The sequence below is a fragment of the Myotis yumanensis genome, unplaced genomic scaffold, assembly GCF_028538775.1.
Source record: "Myotis yumanensis isolate MYYU_CA2020_CCGP unplaced genomic scaffold, mMyoYum1.0.hap1 SCAF_3, whole genome shotgun sequence".
Classification (NCBI taxonomy): Eukaryota; Metazoa; Chordata; class Mammalia; order Chiroptera; family Vespertilionidae; genus Myotis; species Myotis yumanensis.
Window position 1 is genome coordinate 2348100 of NW_027223754.1, and position 19553 is coordinate 2367652.

Below are 19553 nucleotides of genomic sequence, written 5' to 3' on the forward strand. Positions count from 1 at the left end.
ATGTCATCCTGAGGCGAAATTACTAAGTCACCGTGGCCCTTGTGGGCTCAGTGGGCACAGTGGGGCCTGCAGACCAAAGAGTCCTGGGTTGCATGCCGGTCCTCTGTCATAGGCCCCCCATTTCCTAACGCATTCCCATGGGCCACAGGCACAAGTGGTGCAGGAGCCAGCATCTGGGCGCAGACAGCGGTGTGCCCGCAGCCTCTGCTGTCCTGACCGCTGGAAGGGCAGGGCAGGTCGTGTATGTCAGAGATGTCGCAGAGAAACAGAGGTCCCAGGGGGGCTCATAGTCCAACTCTGGTTCCAAGCAGAAGTCAGAGACATATGCCTTAGGTGCTTCATGGGAAGAACTTGGTGGTATTAACAAGACGTATTCATGCTGAGATAACTGGTCACCTCAGCAAGTCAGAGTGAGGGCATGTGAGAAAACAGGAACTACCTTTTCAGCTTTCATTTGATGGCAAGCTGAAGCAGAAACTAGTGAAAAATAAGTGAAAATGGAAGAGACAATCTATAATCATAAAAGAGTAATATGCTAATTAGAACAGACGCCCTTCCCCCTTCTGGACGAGGCCGGGGCTGCAAGGGAAGCCCAGGTCCTGAGTGCCTGCTGACGGCCAGAGGGAGGGAAGCCCAGGTTCCAGGTGCCAGAGGGAAGTCAGTGCTGGCAGCCGGGGGATGGAAGGCCTGCTCTTGCACGAATTTCATGCATTGGGCCTCTAGTAATAAGAATGACTAGAAAAAGTAGGAGAGGTGGCTGGTAAACCAGATTTTGAACATATATAACTGACAACAGTTTCCAAGAAAGGAAAGGGAGGTTGAACACGTCTAGTAGAAAGTTTCTTCTTCCAAAAGTAGTGGAAGGTTACCAATGCAGGGATGATTGTCAACTTCCTGGCAGGGAGCTGAGGCATTCCTCAAAGGATCTAATTCGTCTGTGTAGTAGGAGGCAACCCCATCTGTATAAGAAAGCCAGAGTAGGGGGCATGTGTGCTCAGCAAGTCCTGGGGAAGGCTTGAAATTAAGTACAGTATAGGACGGATGCACTGGAAAGGCTCTGGAGGCGAGTCTGCTTAGACCAGGATCAATATCCTAGTCATGAGCTCTGTCAGGCGCAGCCCCTGAATTGAGAATGATCTGGGGTCACTGGAACAGTCGATGTGGTACATTGGTCAGAATGGCCATGAGGCTAGGTCCCACTTCCTATGCATTGCAGTGAGTGGATGTGGATTGAATAGTCAGTAAAATATGAGGACTGTTGAGTTTGGGAGACTGATGGACTAGATTCTCAGGTGGTAGGGGCATCTGGGCATGTGGACCGGTGCATGTACCAGCTGAAAGTCAAGAAGGCTGTAGTTACAGAAAGGGGTCTCTGGTTACTGACCTGAGCGTAGACAATTTCTGGTAAAACCTAGGTGTGATGTGTAACCCTCAAGATGGTATGGTTATGTTTAGAAATTTGAGTTTCAAAAACAACTTAAACCAAAATTAAAATTCTAGCTGTGCCATCTTTGAGCCATGTTACCAAAGCTTTCTGAAGGCCTGATCATGTTTGTTAAATTGGTAAAAACCAAACCAGCAGGGCTTTCCTGAGGACCCATAAGGTCTACTTACATTACATACAACTGCAAGCAGGGAGTCACATTTAATAAAATTGTTCTTTCTCTGGAATCCAGGTAGAAGGGCAGGAGGTGAACTGCAAAAGAGTGCACAGACCACATGTCCAGCCCAGAGATGGGGAATTGCCTCCGATCCCACATCTCGGGGCAAAAAGTCAGGAGAGCTCGAAGACTCAGCCTCATACAGCAACTGCCAATAGGCATTTATGACCACAGAAGAGACGGCGAAGACAACGTCCAGGAGTGTGTGATCTGATGGACCTTGTCCCTGGAAACGCCATTAGGTGTCTGCTATGCATGCACCTGTTCCACGTGGCCCGCGTAGACGAGTGGCTGATGAGCGGCACATGTCCCTGCTGCAGGTGGCTGGTGCTTGTAACAAGGCCGTCCTAGGAGACGGACTGCGCCAGGAGCGCTGGCGTGATTTCCCATGAAGCACCATCTTTAGAGACTTTCATCTTTTGCCATTGAGCCTAGCCAGGGATTAGAAATTAGGATGAGGCATAAAGGTTTCCTTAAAAGATCTAGATGTATCACTCTCCCTCTCTTTGAAAATCAATAAAAAGTCATTAAAAGTACCGTCTTATTATTATTGTTCCTGTACCCAGGAATTGTGTGATGTTACAGAAGCCCTACATGTTTGTATGGTGTGTGTTAAAGATTAGGAATAAGATGTTTTCTAAATAAAAAATTCTCAACCACCCAAATTCCTATCTCAAGTTGCTGGCATTTAGATCAACATCTCATTAAAGGGTATGTTTCCTGGCCCAGTCGGTGTGGCTCAGTGGTTGAGGGTCTACCTATGAACCAGGAGGTCATGGTTCAATTCCTGGTCAGGGCACATGCCTGGGTTGTGGTCTTGATCCCCAGTGGGGTGGCATGCAGGAGACAGCAGATCAATGATTCTCATTGATGTTTCTCTCTCCCTTTCTGAAATCAATATATTTTTTTAAAAAGTATATTTCCTAAAAGTGAACGGAAATAACAAACATGTATAAAGGAAGAATATTTTCAAATTATCCTTGAAAATGGCCTTGTTCTCCATTGTTTAATCAGATGTTTAACTTTTTGTTTGCTGAATCCAATCAAGATGAAGGCTGGGGATATCCCAGGGAAGGCACTATCAGTGGTTCTCAACCTTCTGGCCCTTTAAATAGTTCCTCACGTTGTGAACCAACCATAAAATTATTTTTGTTGCTACTTCATAACTGTAATGTTGCTGTTATGAATCGTAACGTAAATATCGGATATGCAGGATGGCCTTAGGCAACCCCTGTGAAAGGGTCGTTCGATCGCCAAAGGGGTCACGACCCACAGGCTGAGAACCGCTGCACTATGTTTAATGCTTGTGTGATTAGGGTGAGTCTATGAAATTCATCTGTGACTAGGTTTTCCCTTATGTCTCTTTATCCAAAAAAAGCTGGAGTGTGCAGACTTTGGGAGAAGAGACCAGAGAGCTCCTTCCCTGTGTATCAGAGTGTAGTTGGCCATGTTTCGCCATTTGGTGTCTGGTGAGTCCTCCTTTACACTAGAGGTCAGCTACTTCCACCCTACTGCCATTGTACAAGTCTTATCAATGCTGTTTTCTACCAAAACAGTAACTTAAAATATATAAACTCTATTAGTATCCACTTTTTATTTCCCATTAACTTCTCCAATTCTATAATCTGATGCAGGGGGTTTAAGGGGTAAATATGCACAATGGGTGTTGATCCGCCAAATTGAGAAAGTCATTGAACTGATCAATCATTTCATGAAATAGAATCTGATGTCACTTGGTTGACAACCCAATCTTTGCAGAGATAATGAGTCATTAGCAACATTCAGTCTTCTTACTCTTCACCATGGGCAAGGAGAGCCCCCCTGCTTTTTCCACTTTGCTTGGCAGCAGACAAGCCTGAGTCAGTAAGGGTGTGGCCTCACCCTGAAATGAGCAGAAGCAGGGTGGGGCTTCAGCCTAGTAGATTAGGGCCTGGTAGGGTGGGACCCTGAAAGGTATGGTCAGAATGAGTAGGCTTATGCCTCTTCTGACCTACTCCAGGCATTTCTGGGTCTGCCCCTCATTCCTCCCACGTTTGCCTTGGGATTGTTGCTTCAAAGTGGCTTTAGTTCTCCCCACTGGTGGAGAACTTAGCATCTTCAATTGACAAACTTACCAGGCTTTCTACCATAGGTCTTTGTGACTCAGTCCCTAATCTTTAGCCCCAGTCAGTGCCACAATCACTGATATCCACAGGTCCCTAACCTCGGAACCACTCAGACCCTGGATTACCTGGCCCCTCCCGCTTCTAATCCTGGCAGGGCCCACGGGCGAGACTCCATGGGTGCTCCAAGGGTGATAACTGTGGACTGATGCCGGGTAGACAATGCTTCTCACCTCACACACCCTCTGAAAGGTAATGACAACACACACTGAGCCAACACTTATCACACAACCCTTTCAACACAGGCAAACCTTAACACACAGTCCGAACGACGACATGTAAAACAACAATGTTCAATCACATGTGGACCTTCCATAGTGAACTTTCACAGAGGCCATAAAGGCCTATACCCTCTAAGTCACACACACACTAAGGAAACACACCTCTATGTAGATCACATAAGAACCACATGCCCCCTGAAAGCATTAAAGGAGAGCCTGGCTATGCCTATGTGAGCTTTGACACCGGGCTTTTCACACTTCAGCAATAAGGGAGAAATACGAGGCAGAGGAACAAAAGGTGTGATTTCCATCAGGGCCAGCAATACCATATAGTAAAAGAGACAGGTCATGACAAAGGATCGACATGTGGTTGATACATTTGCACCCACAAAAAATTAGGGAAGTGCAGATAATTAAAGCAGGTTCCTCTAAGAAACCATCAAGGTTTTAATGTGATACCATGTTTTTCACTGTGGAGAATTTTTATGTCATTATTATCGTCAAAATTCTTAAAAAAAAAAAAAAAGTTAATCCTCCCCCCAAGATATTTTGCCATTGATTTTTAGGGAGAGTGGGAGAGAGAAGGAAAGACAGAGAGAAACATTGATGTGGGAGAAACACATGGGTTGGTTGCCTCGTGCATGAGCCCTGACCAGTGCCCCGGCAGGGGAGAAACCTGCAACTAAATGTGCCCTTGACTGGAATCGAACCCAGGACAAAGGGTCCACAGGCTGACACTCTCTCCACTGAGACTAAGTGGCTAGGGTGTCAAAATTCTGATTTAAACATTTTATATGTAAAAATAGAGGTAAATCATTCTTTCATTTAAAATTTCAATACATATAACATTAATAATACAGTTAGAATATGGTTTGTATCCTCTATATTTTAACTCATGTTTAATATTTTATAACTCACCCAAATACATGTGTTTATACCAGTGTAAGCAAACGAATTTAACCAACCTAATTTTTATCACCAATACTTGCATTTTTTCAGTACTAATCATTTTAGTTTGACCATATTATTTCTACCAAAATTGTGCATTCTACACTCCCAGAGTGCTTCACAACTGTGAATTTTATCTTATGTTTTCAGGAAGAAGTCTTTGGTAAAATTCTGGATATTTTGCTGAATTGTTTGCTTAATGGTCCAATAATTTTAGCCAGTCTAAAATTTCTAATGTGAAATCCATCTAAAAGTTTATCCCCTTTCTCAGTGAGATAACTAGTGCTAAGCAATGAGAAGTCACTGAAAATTCCATCATTTGTTACACTGAGTATTCAATAATGTGAATCCTCACCTGCTTTACAAGTGCTGATTAATAAGTAACATCTTACTACTTTCCATAGAATTTTCCAGATTATCTGCTAATCTTAAAGAGGCTTTGCCCTCCTGCTATTGGATTTTTTCCATTTATTTCTTGTTTTAGCAGTTAACTGACAATACATTATTTTGTGCACACCAAGACTGGTGCTAAGTAGAATAGTGCACAATGATTACAGAGCTAGAATTTTTCTCCTCTGCAGTTTGCTAATTTGTATAAAGGATAAATGATAAACAGAGGCATTCCTGCACTGATTACATACATAGACTTCCTCTGATCTGATTCCTCCATTCATTCATGGGTTAGATCTGTGGTCGGCAAACTGCGGCTCGTGAGCCACATGCGGCTCTTTGGCCCCGTTGAGCCTCTTAGGCTCTTCCTAAGCATCAGGAGTACCCTAATTAAGTTAATAACAATGTACCTACCTATATAGTTTAAGTTTAAAAAATTTGGCTCTCAAAAGAAATTTCAGTCGTTATACTTTTGATATTTGGCTCTGTTGACTAATGAGTTTGCTGACCACTGCGTTAGATGAACTAAATCTTTTGTCTAGCTGAGAAACCCCAGATTCTGGTTCCTGCCTCATCACTCTTAAGGCAAAACACAGCAAGAAGCTTATAAAAGCACTTGCTCAGAGACCATCTCAGGCCACTAAGGGTCTGCTTCATGCCAGTTGGCTTCACCTTAATCAAGATAGTACTTATTCTCATCCCATCCCACCCTGTTCCTGTTTAATCCCAGCTCATATCAAGTACTTGGGCTAATAGATTCCCATTCCAGAGTCTTAAGATCTCACTGATGTTTAGAAATGGGTTCTGGATCCTGATATAGATCAACTTCCAGCCCAGACCTTGCTGGCATGGAGTATCATTCAAATTGCGTGGTGGTGGCAGGAGCCAGGAAGGAACTCATGTGGTCTCCAGCTCTCAGAGTCCTGACTGAGGACAGGAACCAGGGGTCAGGTCAGCCCCAGGTCAGACTCAGAGCCAGTCCAAGTCACTCAGTGATGCAGCTGATGGGGTACATCACAGTGCTCCGAAATCCCTGCCATCCTGTGGGTGGTGACAGTGGCTCTAGCCAGCAGTGCCCCCTGGTCCAGGCAGGAGTCCAGATCCTGCTGTACTGAGGACCTGCAGGCCCCCACCTCCTCACAACAGTTCCCCAGCCCTTGCCCCACTGCAGTCTCCCACTCTGCCAGCTCACCCCCTGCCACACTGCTGGCACCATGCCTCTCTATCTCCATCCGCCAGGGCATTTTTTAAAACAGAACTGTGTAATAAAGATCCCAACACATTCACTGCTTTAAGTTTTTCTCTAAGTCAGCCCACTGTGTACAGAGTTTGTCAAGTGGCTGCCATACATATGGATTCTCCCCATATTTATTTAACTTCAATGAAATAAGGATGAAAAAAGGCTCTTCCACACGGATTTCAAACTGCTTTTCCCCCCCAACATGTGAGTCCTTTAAGGGTGTTTAGAGTCTGAATCAACGGGTAGTGAATCTTCCACATTTATAACCTTTACAGTGTGAGTTTTCTCATGCTGTCTAAGGTTAAAATATTTACTGAAGGCTTTTTCACATAGGTAACATTTGTATGGTTTCTCTCCAGTGTGAACTCTCTTATGCAGTCCAAAGTTATAGCTTCTGTTGAAGGCTTTCCCACATATATTGCATTGATATGGTTTCTCGCCAGTATGAGTCCTCTCATGTCGTCTAAGGACAGAAGAGTGATTGAAGGCTTTCCCACAGAGGTGACACTCATATGGCTTCTCTCCAGTGTGAGTTCTCGCATGTCGTTTAAGAACAGAAGAATCAGTGAAGGCTTTCCAACATATAGGACACTCATATGGCTTCTCTCCAGTATGAGTTCTCTCATGTCGTTTCAGGACAGAAGAATCAGTAAAGGCTTTTCCACACAGATGACATTCATATGGTTTCTCTCCAGTGTGAGTTCTCTCATGTTTTCTAAGGTGAGAACAATGAGTAAAGGCCTTCCCACATAGATGACATTCATGTGGTTTCTCTCCATTGTGAGTTCTCTCATGTTGTCTAAGGTAAGAAGGCTGACTGAATGTCTTCCCACACAGATGACATCCATATGGTTTCTCTCCAAAGTGAGTTCTTTCATGTTTTGTAAGGTCAGAATACTGAGTAAAGGCCTTCCCACATAGATGGCATTCATGTGGTTTCTTTCGAGTGTGAATCATCTCATGTCGGCTAAGGTTATAACTTTTACTGAAGGCTTTCCCACACAGATGACATCCATAAGGTTTCTCTCCAAAGTGAATTCTTTCATGTTTTCTTAGGTCAGAACAATGAGTGAAGGCCTTTCCACATAGATGACATCCATGTGGTTTCACTCCAGTGTGAATAATCTCATGTCGTCTACAGTTAGAACTGTTACCAAAGGATTTCCCACATACATGACATTCAAATGACTTCTCTCCAATTTGAGTATTACTGTGTTGTCTAACGGCTGAGAGTTGAATCAAAGCATTCCCACGTTGACATTCAAACAATTTATTTCTAGCATCAATTTGTTTATATTGATTAAAGTAATTGATCACTTTTCTAAATTCTTGTATGATATGGGGTTTCTTTCCCATGTGAGGTATCATGCACCGAGTCAATGTTAAGATTTCAGTCCACTTTTCTCCCAAATCATTACATTCAAAAGGCTCTTCTTGAGTGTAAAATCTCTGCTTTTTGAAAGGAAATGAGACTGTTAAAGGTTTATCCATATTCATTCATTCCTTCATTCATTTCTCTACATATAAATTTTAGAGTAATCATGCAGTGATACCAGTAGACTCCATTCAAAATTGTTCCTATTAGTTATATAACCACATGCATAAAGATTTTCTTTTGTGGCATCCCAACTGCAGAGATATCTGATTAATTTTTATACATTCTGCTTCAAAGACTGAGTATATGAGCCAGGATTATACAATTGTCTCTCTTTTTTTTAATCCTCACCCGAGAATATTTTTCCATTGATTTTTAGAAAGAGTGGAAGAGAGAAGGAAAAGACAGAAAGAAATGTTGATGTCAGAGAAACACATCAATTGGTTGCCTCCTGACCAAGCCAGGGAGGAGCCTGAAACTGAGGTACGTGCCCATGACTGGAATAGAACCCAGGACCCTTGGTTGGTCCACAGACCAACGCTCTACCCACTGAGCAAAACTGGCTAGGGCACAATTGTCTCTTTATAAGACCTCAGGTTATGGTTTTGACTCAGTTTAAGTTCTTCCCTAAAACCCAACTAACAAAATGTTCTGCTGTGAGAGCCCTTGATCCCAACTTTAATTAGTTAGATAATTAAGCCAAACTCATAACTTATTTAATTTCCAGTTCTTTATTTGGAAGAACAGGTTTACACCAATAAAGCTTACCACTGCACTGATCAGGGATGTGTCCTTCTTGTGAAAATGTTGAGTGGATAATATTTCTTGTTTTTTAAAATCATCTCTCCTTTCTGAAACGAAGGGGGTGGAGGGAGGAGGGAGAATTATTAGGGAGATTAAAGTGTTGAAGAGACCCACAGCCCATTTGTTTTAAATATTAACACATAAATGGGAAAGCACATCAAAGTAAGGAACACTCTAAGGAAAAACACATTACAGACATCAACTGACATTTTCTGAACTAGAATATGAGAAAAATAAAATGAAGATGGCAAGTTGGGGAGGAAAAGAGAGGGACATATTCATAGAATAGGTCCATGAAAAGGGACATTTTGTGAATTAAAAAAACACATAAACACATCACTTTTATTGATAAGTCAGACACAATGGACGGTTTCACAGAATAAGACAGTCCTAAGACAATGGAGTATAAAACGACAGCAGACAAGACAATACTATTCCCCTTATTCTCGTCCTCAGCACTATATCCTCCAACCTCCTCACAGTCCTTATCAAGGATAGCCACGTCCTCATGGGCCTCAGAAAACTCTCCTTCCTCCACTCCATGACCCACATGCCAGTGAATACAAGGCATGCTTGGCATACAACAGGCCAAACTGTGGTCCAGGAGAGCCCACGTCTCAGCAACGGCTATGGTGTTTTGTGGCATTGCTCAGCATGCACGTATCTCACTGAATTTTGGCCAGATTCCCACCAGGTATCACAGTGGTAGGTTGCTAATTAATGCAACCTCAGAAACCAGTGGGGCAGCAATCCACAGAGGTGATGGTATGCTTGGTCTTGATGGTGGGAATGGCAGCACTAACATCTTTGGGAACTACGTCACCAAATCAGAAAAGGCAGTAAGCCTGGCATTTACCAAGGAAGGGTCAGATTTCACCATCGGGTTGGCTGGCTCAAAGCACACATTGGTGATCTCCACTGCAGTAAGCTGCTCATAGCAGGCTTTCTCAGCAGAGACGACAGGGGCCTATGTGGCCAGAGGAAAGAGGATTGGGGTTGTGGCACCAGGTCTGTCTGGAATTCTGTAAGATCAACTTTCAATGCCTCCTCAAACTCAAGGGAAGCCATGATGGAAGACACAATCTGGCTAATAAGGTGGTTAAGGTGTCGGTTGGGCGCACAATATCAAGGTTTCTTCCATAGATATCATAGATGGCCTTACTGTCAACCATGAAGGCACAATCAGAGTGCTCCAGGGTGGTGGGGGTGCCGAGATGGAGTTATAGGGCTCAACTCCAGCTACGGAGATCTGGGGGGGAGAGGGGATGTAAATAGAGAACTCCTCTAAGTACATGAATATAATGTTCCCTAAAGTTAAAGATAATGAGAGACACTTGAAGAGAAGTTGCTACCTGCGAAATATAATGACCTCTCAAGAATTTGTCCCCTACGTTTTACAAAATATCACTAACCTCAGATATCCCCACTAGTAATCCTTAGGGCCCACTTACTTACTGACAAGGCTCTTTCTCTTCCTGAAGCACAGCCTCTGGTGCTCACCTGGACTCGGGCCTTGCAGAACACCAATCCCTTCTCTTGAAAGTGGCTCTCCTCCCTCCTTGAAATGGGAAATCACGTATGATTTGTAGAGCTGACTGCCTGTTTGTATGTAAATGATACATGGATTTTGAGTTCTGTGCTGACAACAGTATATGGTGATCAAAACAGGGTCAACTAAATGAGAAAAGTAAGATAACCTCTGAAAATCAGCCCAGGAAAGAGTATACTGAAAGTAACATGGGTAGTCAGCCAATGACATCTCTTAAACTTGTCCCAGGAGATATTAAAGACATATCATTGCTGATGCCCATGCCCAAGTTCAAAGACAGATTGTAGAATCATGAATATTTTCATTCAGTGAGAAAATATAAGTTTTCACAGTGCTTGACTATTATGGCCGAATACAACTTCTACCAGAAAAAAAAATCTAAGTTCTATGTGGAAAACAGTGTCTTGTTATTTTTAATACTTTGTTCTGATCTAACAGTACCTGCAGCAAAATAAACATTTATATATTTTAAATAATACATTTATTTACACATTCAGAAACAGTGAGTTTCTGTCCTGGCCAGTTTTCTCAGTGGTTGGAGCACTGGCCCTCAGACCAAAGGATTCCAGGTCAAGGGCATGTACCTCAGCTGCAGATTCAATCCCAGGCCCTGATTGGGGCACGTGAGAGAGGCAACCAATCGACATTCTCTCTCGCATTGATGTGAGACTCATTTGCCATTTAATGAGTCTCTCTCTCCCCTCCCCTCCCTCCATCCCCTTCTACTACCTCTAAAAATCAATGGGAAAAATATCCTCTGGTGAGTATTTAAAAAATAAATGTGAGTTCCCACCACTGTGTGAGAGTTGGATATTGAGTAGCAAGGGAGACATGAAATGATGTCAGGAAGATTATATTCTACTGGGATTACAAGCTGACTACAAGTAAAAAGTAAAGAAAATTACTGACCGTAGGTAGTTGGAAAACTTATGAAAGGATCAAGACAAAGTTTGGAATAAGAAATGGGAAAGCTTTTTGACATACATGTAGACTGAATAAATACATACATGCACAGTACATATGAAGAGACTCACCAATCGAGACCAGATGACTGATGCTCTCCAGCATCACCTCTGTGAACAGTTTTCTCTGGGGTGTGTCCAGCAGGGCCCACTCTTCCTGGGTGAAGTCTACAGCTACATCCTCGAAGGACACTGCTTCCTAAAACATCAGGGACGTTGCTTCAGACGGTGCCAGGACTGCCAATCGCTAGGGGAGGATGGTCCCTGTAGGTTACGGCACTAAGAAAGTGGCAGCTGAGCATACAGAAGTTCAAACAGTATTTTGGGTCCAGCCACATCATTCTCATTGCTGACCTGGACATCTGACTTTCAGATATACCCACAGTAAATATATAAAACTTCACTGTAAAGAAGTATAACATGAGGTGTGGTGTAATATAACCTGGAGATATACCAGTAAACTTGTAATTATGACTCCAAGTGATGATTACAAAATTTGCACTTGGAAATTTATAATTAAAACACTTCTCCAATTTCAAGGAAACCTACAAACTCATCAGAAGGAATGCAGTGTCCACTATTTGCACCTTTTTACCATGACTATGTGCAGATTATTCTCCTTTATCAGCTCCGTTTGATCACCAATGAACTGGTGTAATGGTAGTTATAATTTTTTTTTAAGATCCAATGAGCATGTGTAAAGTGGTAACTATGTAGCAAGCAACATTAAAAACAAGCTCCATGTTTATTATTCAGTGAATGACAGAGTAAACTGAAGCAATGCCCAGAATTCTGCAGAACTGAACAGAATTCATACAGGACTTGGGATCAGCAGGCGCACCGTTGTCTCCACACAGCTCAGGTGCTGGTGACACAGCCGAAAGATAACGGCTCAGCAGCACCAGCCAGAGACCCTGAGACATCTGTGCTGAAGGCCAGGAGTATCCTGAATCTTCCTATGGTCCGAGGCCCCCGTTTCTCAATTTTTCTGGGACCTCCAATTACCCGCTGTCATCGCCTCTTTTGTTTCTCCATCTTGTCTCTCTACTAAAGTTTACCTGAAACCACTTGATTATTCTGGGCTCTTTACTTCATCAAAAATTTCCACGAGGCTCTAAGTTTCACTCTACCTTCTATGTTCCTCCTCCTGAATCACAACCCAAATTAAGGAAACAATACCCCCTATGCATTGCCTCCACTTAACCAAATTTGAAGAAAGGGAAAATTACAAGAAGAAAATTCATAACTTGAGACATGGGTAATAATGAGAATTTTGGTTTTCCTTTTTAGATTTCAAAAGCGCAAACATATTCTATAAAAACTGGAAGAGGGTTGAGATTGGAAAAAATAAATGACTGACTGCTCATTGTCTTTTTTGGCATAATCGTTATTTATCTTCCTTCAATACTAATCAGTACGCCCGTCAGCACCTGTAACCGTGGACTGACCAAACTCACCTGTGGAAACATCTGCTGCCCTTTCTGGCTATAAGGTTTTGCTCCTTCCTCACCTGTATTCACTTCAATATCGTAAGGCCATTACAGTTAATCATAAAGGGTGTCCCAAAATTCACGCAAAAGTAATTTTGATAGAAAACACAGGTCTATAATTAAAAATTGTAAATTTTTTATTGATTCATAAAGTATACAGTATAGGGTTATGTATGGAATAGTGTATCGGGTAAATGGCCTCCACGGCTTTGCTGGCACATACGCACTCTTTTGTTGAAATTTTCCATGACCGTTTTACATAAATGTGGCTGAATTTCGATGAGGCTCATTTTCATCTTGATGGCTTGGTTAATCGACAAAATTGTCGCATTTGGGGTTCAGAAAATCCACGAGTGATTGTTGAGAAACAAATGCATCCACAACGTGTCACTGTTTGGTACGGATTTTGGGCTGGAGGCACCATCGGACCATTCTTCTTTGAAAATGCGGCTGCTCAGGCAATAACAAAAGAGTGCATATGTGCCAGCAAAGCTGTGGAGGCCATTTACCCGATATGCTATTCCATACATAACCCTATACTATATACTTTATGAATCAAGAAAAAATTCACAATTTTTAATTATTAATCTGTGCTTTCCATCAAAATTACTTTTTGCGTGAATTTTGGGACACCCTTTATGATTAATGTGTAACATTTTTTGCTAACCAAGCCATGAATTCGATAAGAAAGTGAAACTTTTCTCATCTCTCCTATAAATGCACAGCATTACTAGAGGCTGGGATATCGTAGTATAATGATGGGAAAGAGATTGCCAGTTAATGCGTCTTTGACCCAACATGAACATTCCAGAGTACCGGGGAAAATTAACTGAAGCTCAGATCTGTGAAAAGTCTCGCGTGTACTCACAACATCCATGCTTGTAGGAGAAATATATCCACTTCCTGGCAATGGAGATGCATTTCAGTAGAAACAGTAATTCCCAACTCACCTGTGATGCCATTGTCACTAGCTCAGCTGTCAACTGTCTTCTGGGTTTTCACTGACACACAGTCCAAGCACCAGGAGGCAAAGCTGTGGGAGGAGAAAGAAGCCATGAAACTTCTTTATCTACAATTTCTAGACCCAACTGTCACGAAGCCCCAATGCTTCACATGGAAGTAGCCGCCAGCCCAACCAGCAGAAACAGCAGTGTTTGCTGAGAGAACAGCGGGAGAGCTCTCCTCTACCAGGTCAAAAGAAGACCCCAACACCTTCACTTTAGAGCGAAGTGTGGTAAGGGAATTAATCCAGGGTGTTCAGAATTTTCCAATTCCCTTTTGAGGCCAAAACACAGAGATCCCCGACTCATGCCACAGGTGTCCCCACCTCCAGTAACAACTGGGAAATTTCTCAGGCTTAATTATTCTTAGTTTGCGCACAGCAATATTTCTCCAACTCTAACCTGCCTTTTGGTGCCTCAGTCCATTCCTACTTCCTGTCCTTGGCCCTCCAAGATACTTCTGTCCTGAATCATTTTGTCCTCTCCAAGTGAGGTTTCCAGAAATATCAATCCTTCAACACTGACTTTTAGATTTGTTCTGTAGGAATTTGGTTATGCACCAAGACAATTACGATTACATTTTATGATAGTGTTCATTAATTCATTGATGGGTTGACTTATTCCACTTAGTGGAGCCAATGGAATCTACTTTGAAATTTATCCCTGAAGATCCCCTGCATCAGATAATAGCGTTAGGGCATGGGTTACATATCTACTTTCATGATCGACGATCCTCACAGGGCAGTAGCCTTAGGAAATATAGAGTGAAAGCATTCTAATAGGAAATTCTGTTGTTCCATCTGATATTTTAGAAAAGTGGAAGCTGAACTCCTGCCCTTTGCCAGTCATATTAGCTGCAATTTTCCTTCATCTCATTATTTAGTGTGCCTGAGACAGCATTTATAAAGTATAAACCCTCCCCTAAAACAGCAATAATTCTGTGTATTTCATAAACAAGTGATGATAATGAGTCATAACAGAAGTCGGTGTAACTCACCCATTTGTAACTTGTAACAGTAAAGCTTCATTACATGTGATCCTGTGCAAAGAGATAGACATACATTTGCTTATTTGTTCTTCAAAGTAATCCTGCTGATTATGGTTTATTTATAAAGTTAATAAATGACATGATCAGAAGCTCAGAAAACTTTAGTAATGTGACAAAAATCACACAAATACTAGCATATACAATGCATATAAGCATACGTTAGAAAGGGACACATATAATTTGCATTGGCTTCCACTTGTCTTTTAAGCAGAGATTCCTTAAGGGTTATACAGCACATCTGGAATAGTACCTTCAACATTAAAATCCAGACGTCCATGCCTTCTGAGTGGCTCAGTTGGTTGGAGCATTGTCCCATATGCCATAAAAAATTTTGAGTTCAATTCCTGCTCAGGGCATACACATGGGTTGCAGGTTTGATCCCCAGTTGGGGTGCATACAGTATGCAATCCATCAACGTTTCTCTCTCTCTTTTTCTCCCAATTCCTCTCTCTCTAAAAGTCAATAAACACATATCTTTGGGTGAGAATTAAAAAAGAAAATTCAGAGGACCCATACTATTTTTGCAATGCATTCTCCTTTTTGCTCTTTCACCAAAACTTACTCCCCATGCCGATATTCTGTACCACATAGGAACCACTGCACTGCCCCAATCCCCACACTTCAGCCTCCACTCTCCTTTTCTACTGCCCAGTGTAACTCGGCTACCTGTTTCAACAGGTCTTCCGTAAGACCAACATCATTTTCTATTCCTGCTGACCATTTGCCACAGCTGTGGAAGAATACCCCCACACAGGTGTCTCCAAATAGTGCCTTTTCCAGGGCTGCCTGACAGCAAGAGTCACCTCTCAAAGTGTCTTCAGAATGGCATGTCTTGGTTAGTTGACCGATCTTCCATGCTCCCCAAACATTGCTAATGCTCTCCATGCCTTTAATTTCACACATTCTCACCCTCCCCTCACTTTCAATAGATGAGGTATTTCCTACCAAGTGGATATATTATATAAGTCGACAAATTACCTGGGTTTAACACCATAAGATGTACAAATTTTCCTGCATTTATACCCTTTAGTTACTCCTTCTCTCCTATTACACTGAAGAACCATCAAGACTCCAATGGAACCATTTGTCTTCTGTTTTGTCAGGAACCTTGTATTATTTACTAAAATGTTTATTTCCTTTAAAGCGACTTCCCCCTCTTGTCACAGTGCATCCCCCCCCCCCCCCCGCCCCCCCATCATTTAAACCTATCAAATCTCTTGCATCTTCAAACTAAAACCTCCTCTGAACTGATTTCCTCTTATGGTCCTTCTCTACTGTTCCCGCCTTTACAGTCAAACCAAAAGCTGAAGGTGTGGTTGCCTTAAGCTCATACCCCTCCACCAGTTGGCTAACTAACATCACCACCAATGACATCGGCATAAATAAATGCAACGTACATGCCTCAGGCTTTTACTGGGAACCAAATAACAAGTGTAACATGACTTCTTTTGAGTTTACTTTTCCCTAGGTTTCCCTAACATGTCAGCCTACGAATGGCCTGAAACTAATATACTCATCCCAACTCCGCATCACTTGAGAAGGACTCAAACAATATTGCAGGAAGATTACAAGGCTCCACGCTAATCCTTCATCCCTTCCCACTGATGCACGCTTTTACCTAGTTTCTTCCATTACTTTTTCCAAACTAAAGCGACCAAGCTCATGGCTGAGGTCCATCTCTGCACTCTCACCTCCACTTTCAAGCTAACATGCACTTTAATAGAAATATGTCTCAGGATATTATCTCCCCTAAGTATCACTCTATCTAGTCCACATTCCTTTCATTGTCTCTCCCAGACATCTAAAGTCTGAAATGCTGTATACTCACTCAGAACATCACAAACACTGTAAAGTATTGCTATCATTTCTACACTGTTCACAATGATCATTCTTCATTCCCACCCAAATTCACAAACACAACCTCCCAACACATGATTACTTCTTCAATCTCAGTGTGAATGGCAATTCCCAAGATATCCCCTCAATAAATTCCCAACAAAATGAACACTTCCCTTCACAAAAATTCATTCATAAAATAAAGGAGGTCTGTTCCTCCTTGTGAAATTATCGCTAGTACTCACCAGAACCCAACAGACAGGACATCCATGAAGCCCAACCTTCGCCAAGGACGCTGACCCGGCACCCCAGCTCAGAGCCCCTTCCTCTCTGGAAGATGCGCCTTCTGGCGGTGGGCTCCCTTTCAGCGGGGCTGATCACCACATCAGTGCTGTAATCTAAAGAACAAACCCGATTCATGCAGAGAACAAACCCAGTAAGTACGTCAAGAATACTTCTGTCAGAAAGTATTTTCCCTCTTATTGCATAAGTCAAGTAGATGAAATTAAGGAAACAAACGGTCTCATTTACTCTGTATCACCTCTAAAAGCTTCGAAGTTCACCTGCATGCCTCGTCCCTACTGTACTGGGCTGCATATCTGGCACTTCGGTCAGACGGGGCGCGCTGTGCTGTCTGTTCCTGGAACACACAGATAGGAAGGTACTGACATCAGGTCAGGCCTTGAGATATGGTCTCATGGTCCCTCCTCAACATGCTGTGCTCTCTGTTCCAGGAAAACATAGATAGGAAGGTGATAATGCTATACTGTGTTGGGAACTAATTGTGTAAACAAGGCTTTGTAACTTTGTGGGTTTTGCAGATAAAAACGCTGTAACTTTTGCAGTCTGGGCTGCAGTTCAGCCTTTGCTTCGGCAGGGTGCTGTGACTGTGGTCAGCTGGCCAGTTTAATAAAGGCTCTTAAATTTAAATTCTGAGTCGGTGGTCTATCTCGCTGAGTGAACCCATAACACTACTTTGTGGATTCTGGCTGTTCTGGGCAGCACTGTAGAGCATGTGCAGAAAGAGGATGTATTCAGCTCTTTATCTGTAAGAGGATTGGTAATCTGCCAACACAGGTTCAGGCTGTAGGCATTGGTCTGATTCTACACAAATATAAGCACTTCCGCTGAATAACTATACATTCAAGGGAAGCATTTTTAGTTTAGAATGTGCATTTTTACTACCAAACAAGAAGTAGCCCATACAGAGTCGGAGGGTCTCTTCAATTCACATTTAGGTAATGTCCCCAAAACTACAAAACTCTATCAGCTTTGAAGTATTAAAAATTCCCAGAACAAATAATCAATTTCTGCATTGATGTTACTATAAACAGAATTTTTTCCTTTTTTATTTTACTAATTCTTCACCTGAGGATATGCTTTTTATTTATTTTTATTTTTTTAAAATCTATTTTGATTTTTTAGAGAGGAAGGGAGAGGAATAGAGAGTTAGAAACATCAATCAGCTGCCTCCTGCACACCAACTACTGGGGATGTGCCTGCAACCAAGGTACGGGCCCTTGACCGGAATCGAACCTGGGACCCTTGAGTCCACAGGCTGATGCTCTATCCACTGAGCCAAACCGGTTAGGGCAGGATATGCTTTTTAAAATTGAAATTTTAAAAAATACCTTTATTGATTACAGAGAGGAAGGGAAGAGCGGGAAGGAGAAACATCCATGATGAGAGAGCATCACAGATCTACTGCCTCCTGAGCGCCCCCGACTGGGGATGGAGCCCGCATCCCTGGCACGTGCCCTGACCCAGAATCCGACCCAGAGGCGACCCGTGACCTCCCGGTTCGTGGTGACACAGCCACTGGGCCACGCTGCCCAGCTTACACTGAACTTTTTAGAGCGAGGACGGGAGAGGGAGAGGGAAATACGGCTCGGCTGCTTCCTGGACGCAGCTGGGGCTATGCCCTGACCGGACACTGACCCGAGACCCCTGGACGCACCGACAGCACCGCAACCTCCGGAGCCGCCGCCAGGGTTTCCCTCTGGGAGCCCTCACCTCCCCGCCCCGGGGCCTCGGAGGCGCCCTCTTCTCCCCGACCCCCACCCCGACCCCCCGCGACACGTACAGCGCGGAACACAGCGGCCTCCGCCCTTCCCCCGGCGCTGGGCGCGGACGCACCCCGCAGGCTCGCCGGCGGGCACAGCACAGGAGGCCCAGGGCAGCGTCCCCCGTCCCAGCCCGGGGACAGGGGCCGGGAGGCGGCGGCCGCGAAGGGGGCCTGGGGCGCCGCCGCTCCAGGGCCGGCCGGAGGGGCGAGCGGCGAGGGGGCAGAAAGGCAAGAAACAACGTCCCCGGGGAAAAGGACACGGCGCGGGCAGGCGGCCTCCCAGCCAGAGACCGGAACCGGAAATGGCTCCAGGCGGCGCCCGAGCGCTGAGCCCCGGCCTCTGGGGGCGGTGGGGCTCCCCGCGGAAGGGACGGGTGCCTGCGGGGGAGGGTGACACGCACAAGGAGCCGCGTCCCGGTCGTGGAGGACGGATGGAAACCTCCCACGACGGACCTCACTCACCGCACAGGGACTTCCGCTCTGGAAACCCCACCACTCCGCGCCCACGGATGTGACGCAAGGGGGCGTGGCCTCGGCCAGGAAGAGGCGGGCCGGAGGCGACGTTGCTGGCGAGGGTGGGCGGGCCGGCGGGGGCGTGTCCGGGGGCGGGGCCTGAGCCGCCGCCCCGCCCCTCCCGGCCCCGGGCCGTTTCCCGGGGGCCCTTCTTGCCCGGCGCTGTGCGGACTCCGCGCGTGGGTACCCAGTGGGCGTCTCCGTGGCCCCGGCACCAGGGCTGCTTCTCCCGACGTGGCGTTCAGTGTTGGCGGCTCCCAGTCGCCGTGGGGCTGTGAGGCCGGCCAT

General features: G+C 44.3%; 1 protein-coding gene across 13 annotated transcripts; it reads right to left on the bottom strand.

Moving 5' to 3' along the window:
* Positions 1 to 6732: 6732 nt before the first annotated feature.
* Positions 6733 to 19264, bottom strand: ZNF596 (zinc finger protein 596). Of its 13 annotated transcripts, none has more exons than XM_070408108.1 (9): positions 19215 to 19264; positions 17251 to 17327; positions 16933 to 17085; positions 14801 to 14842; positions 13753 to 13835; positions 11385 to 11511; positions 10257 to 10400; positions 8766 to 8848; positions 6733 to 8074 (listed from the first exon to the last, which is right to left on the bottom strand). In XM_070408108.1, the coding sequence occupies exons 5-9, from the start codon at positions 13762 to 13764 to the stop codon at positions 6836 to 6838; spliced, it is 1605 nt and encodes a 534-aa protein (XP_070264209.1). In that variant the 5' UTR covers positions 13765 to 13835; positions 14801 to 14842; positions 16933 to 17085; positions 17251 to 17327; positions 19215 to 19264; the 3' UTR covers positions 6733 to 6835. The 13 variants fall into 13 exon arrangements, with proteins under 13 accessions (XP_070264209.1, XP_070264213.1, XP_070264212.1 ...); XM_070408112.1 differs by having other exon boundaries at positions 10302 to 10400; positions 17229 to 17327; XM_070408111.1 differs by having other exon boundaries at positions 6733 to 8071; positions 17229 to 17327.
* Positions 19265 to 19553: the final 289 nt, after the last annotated feature.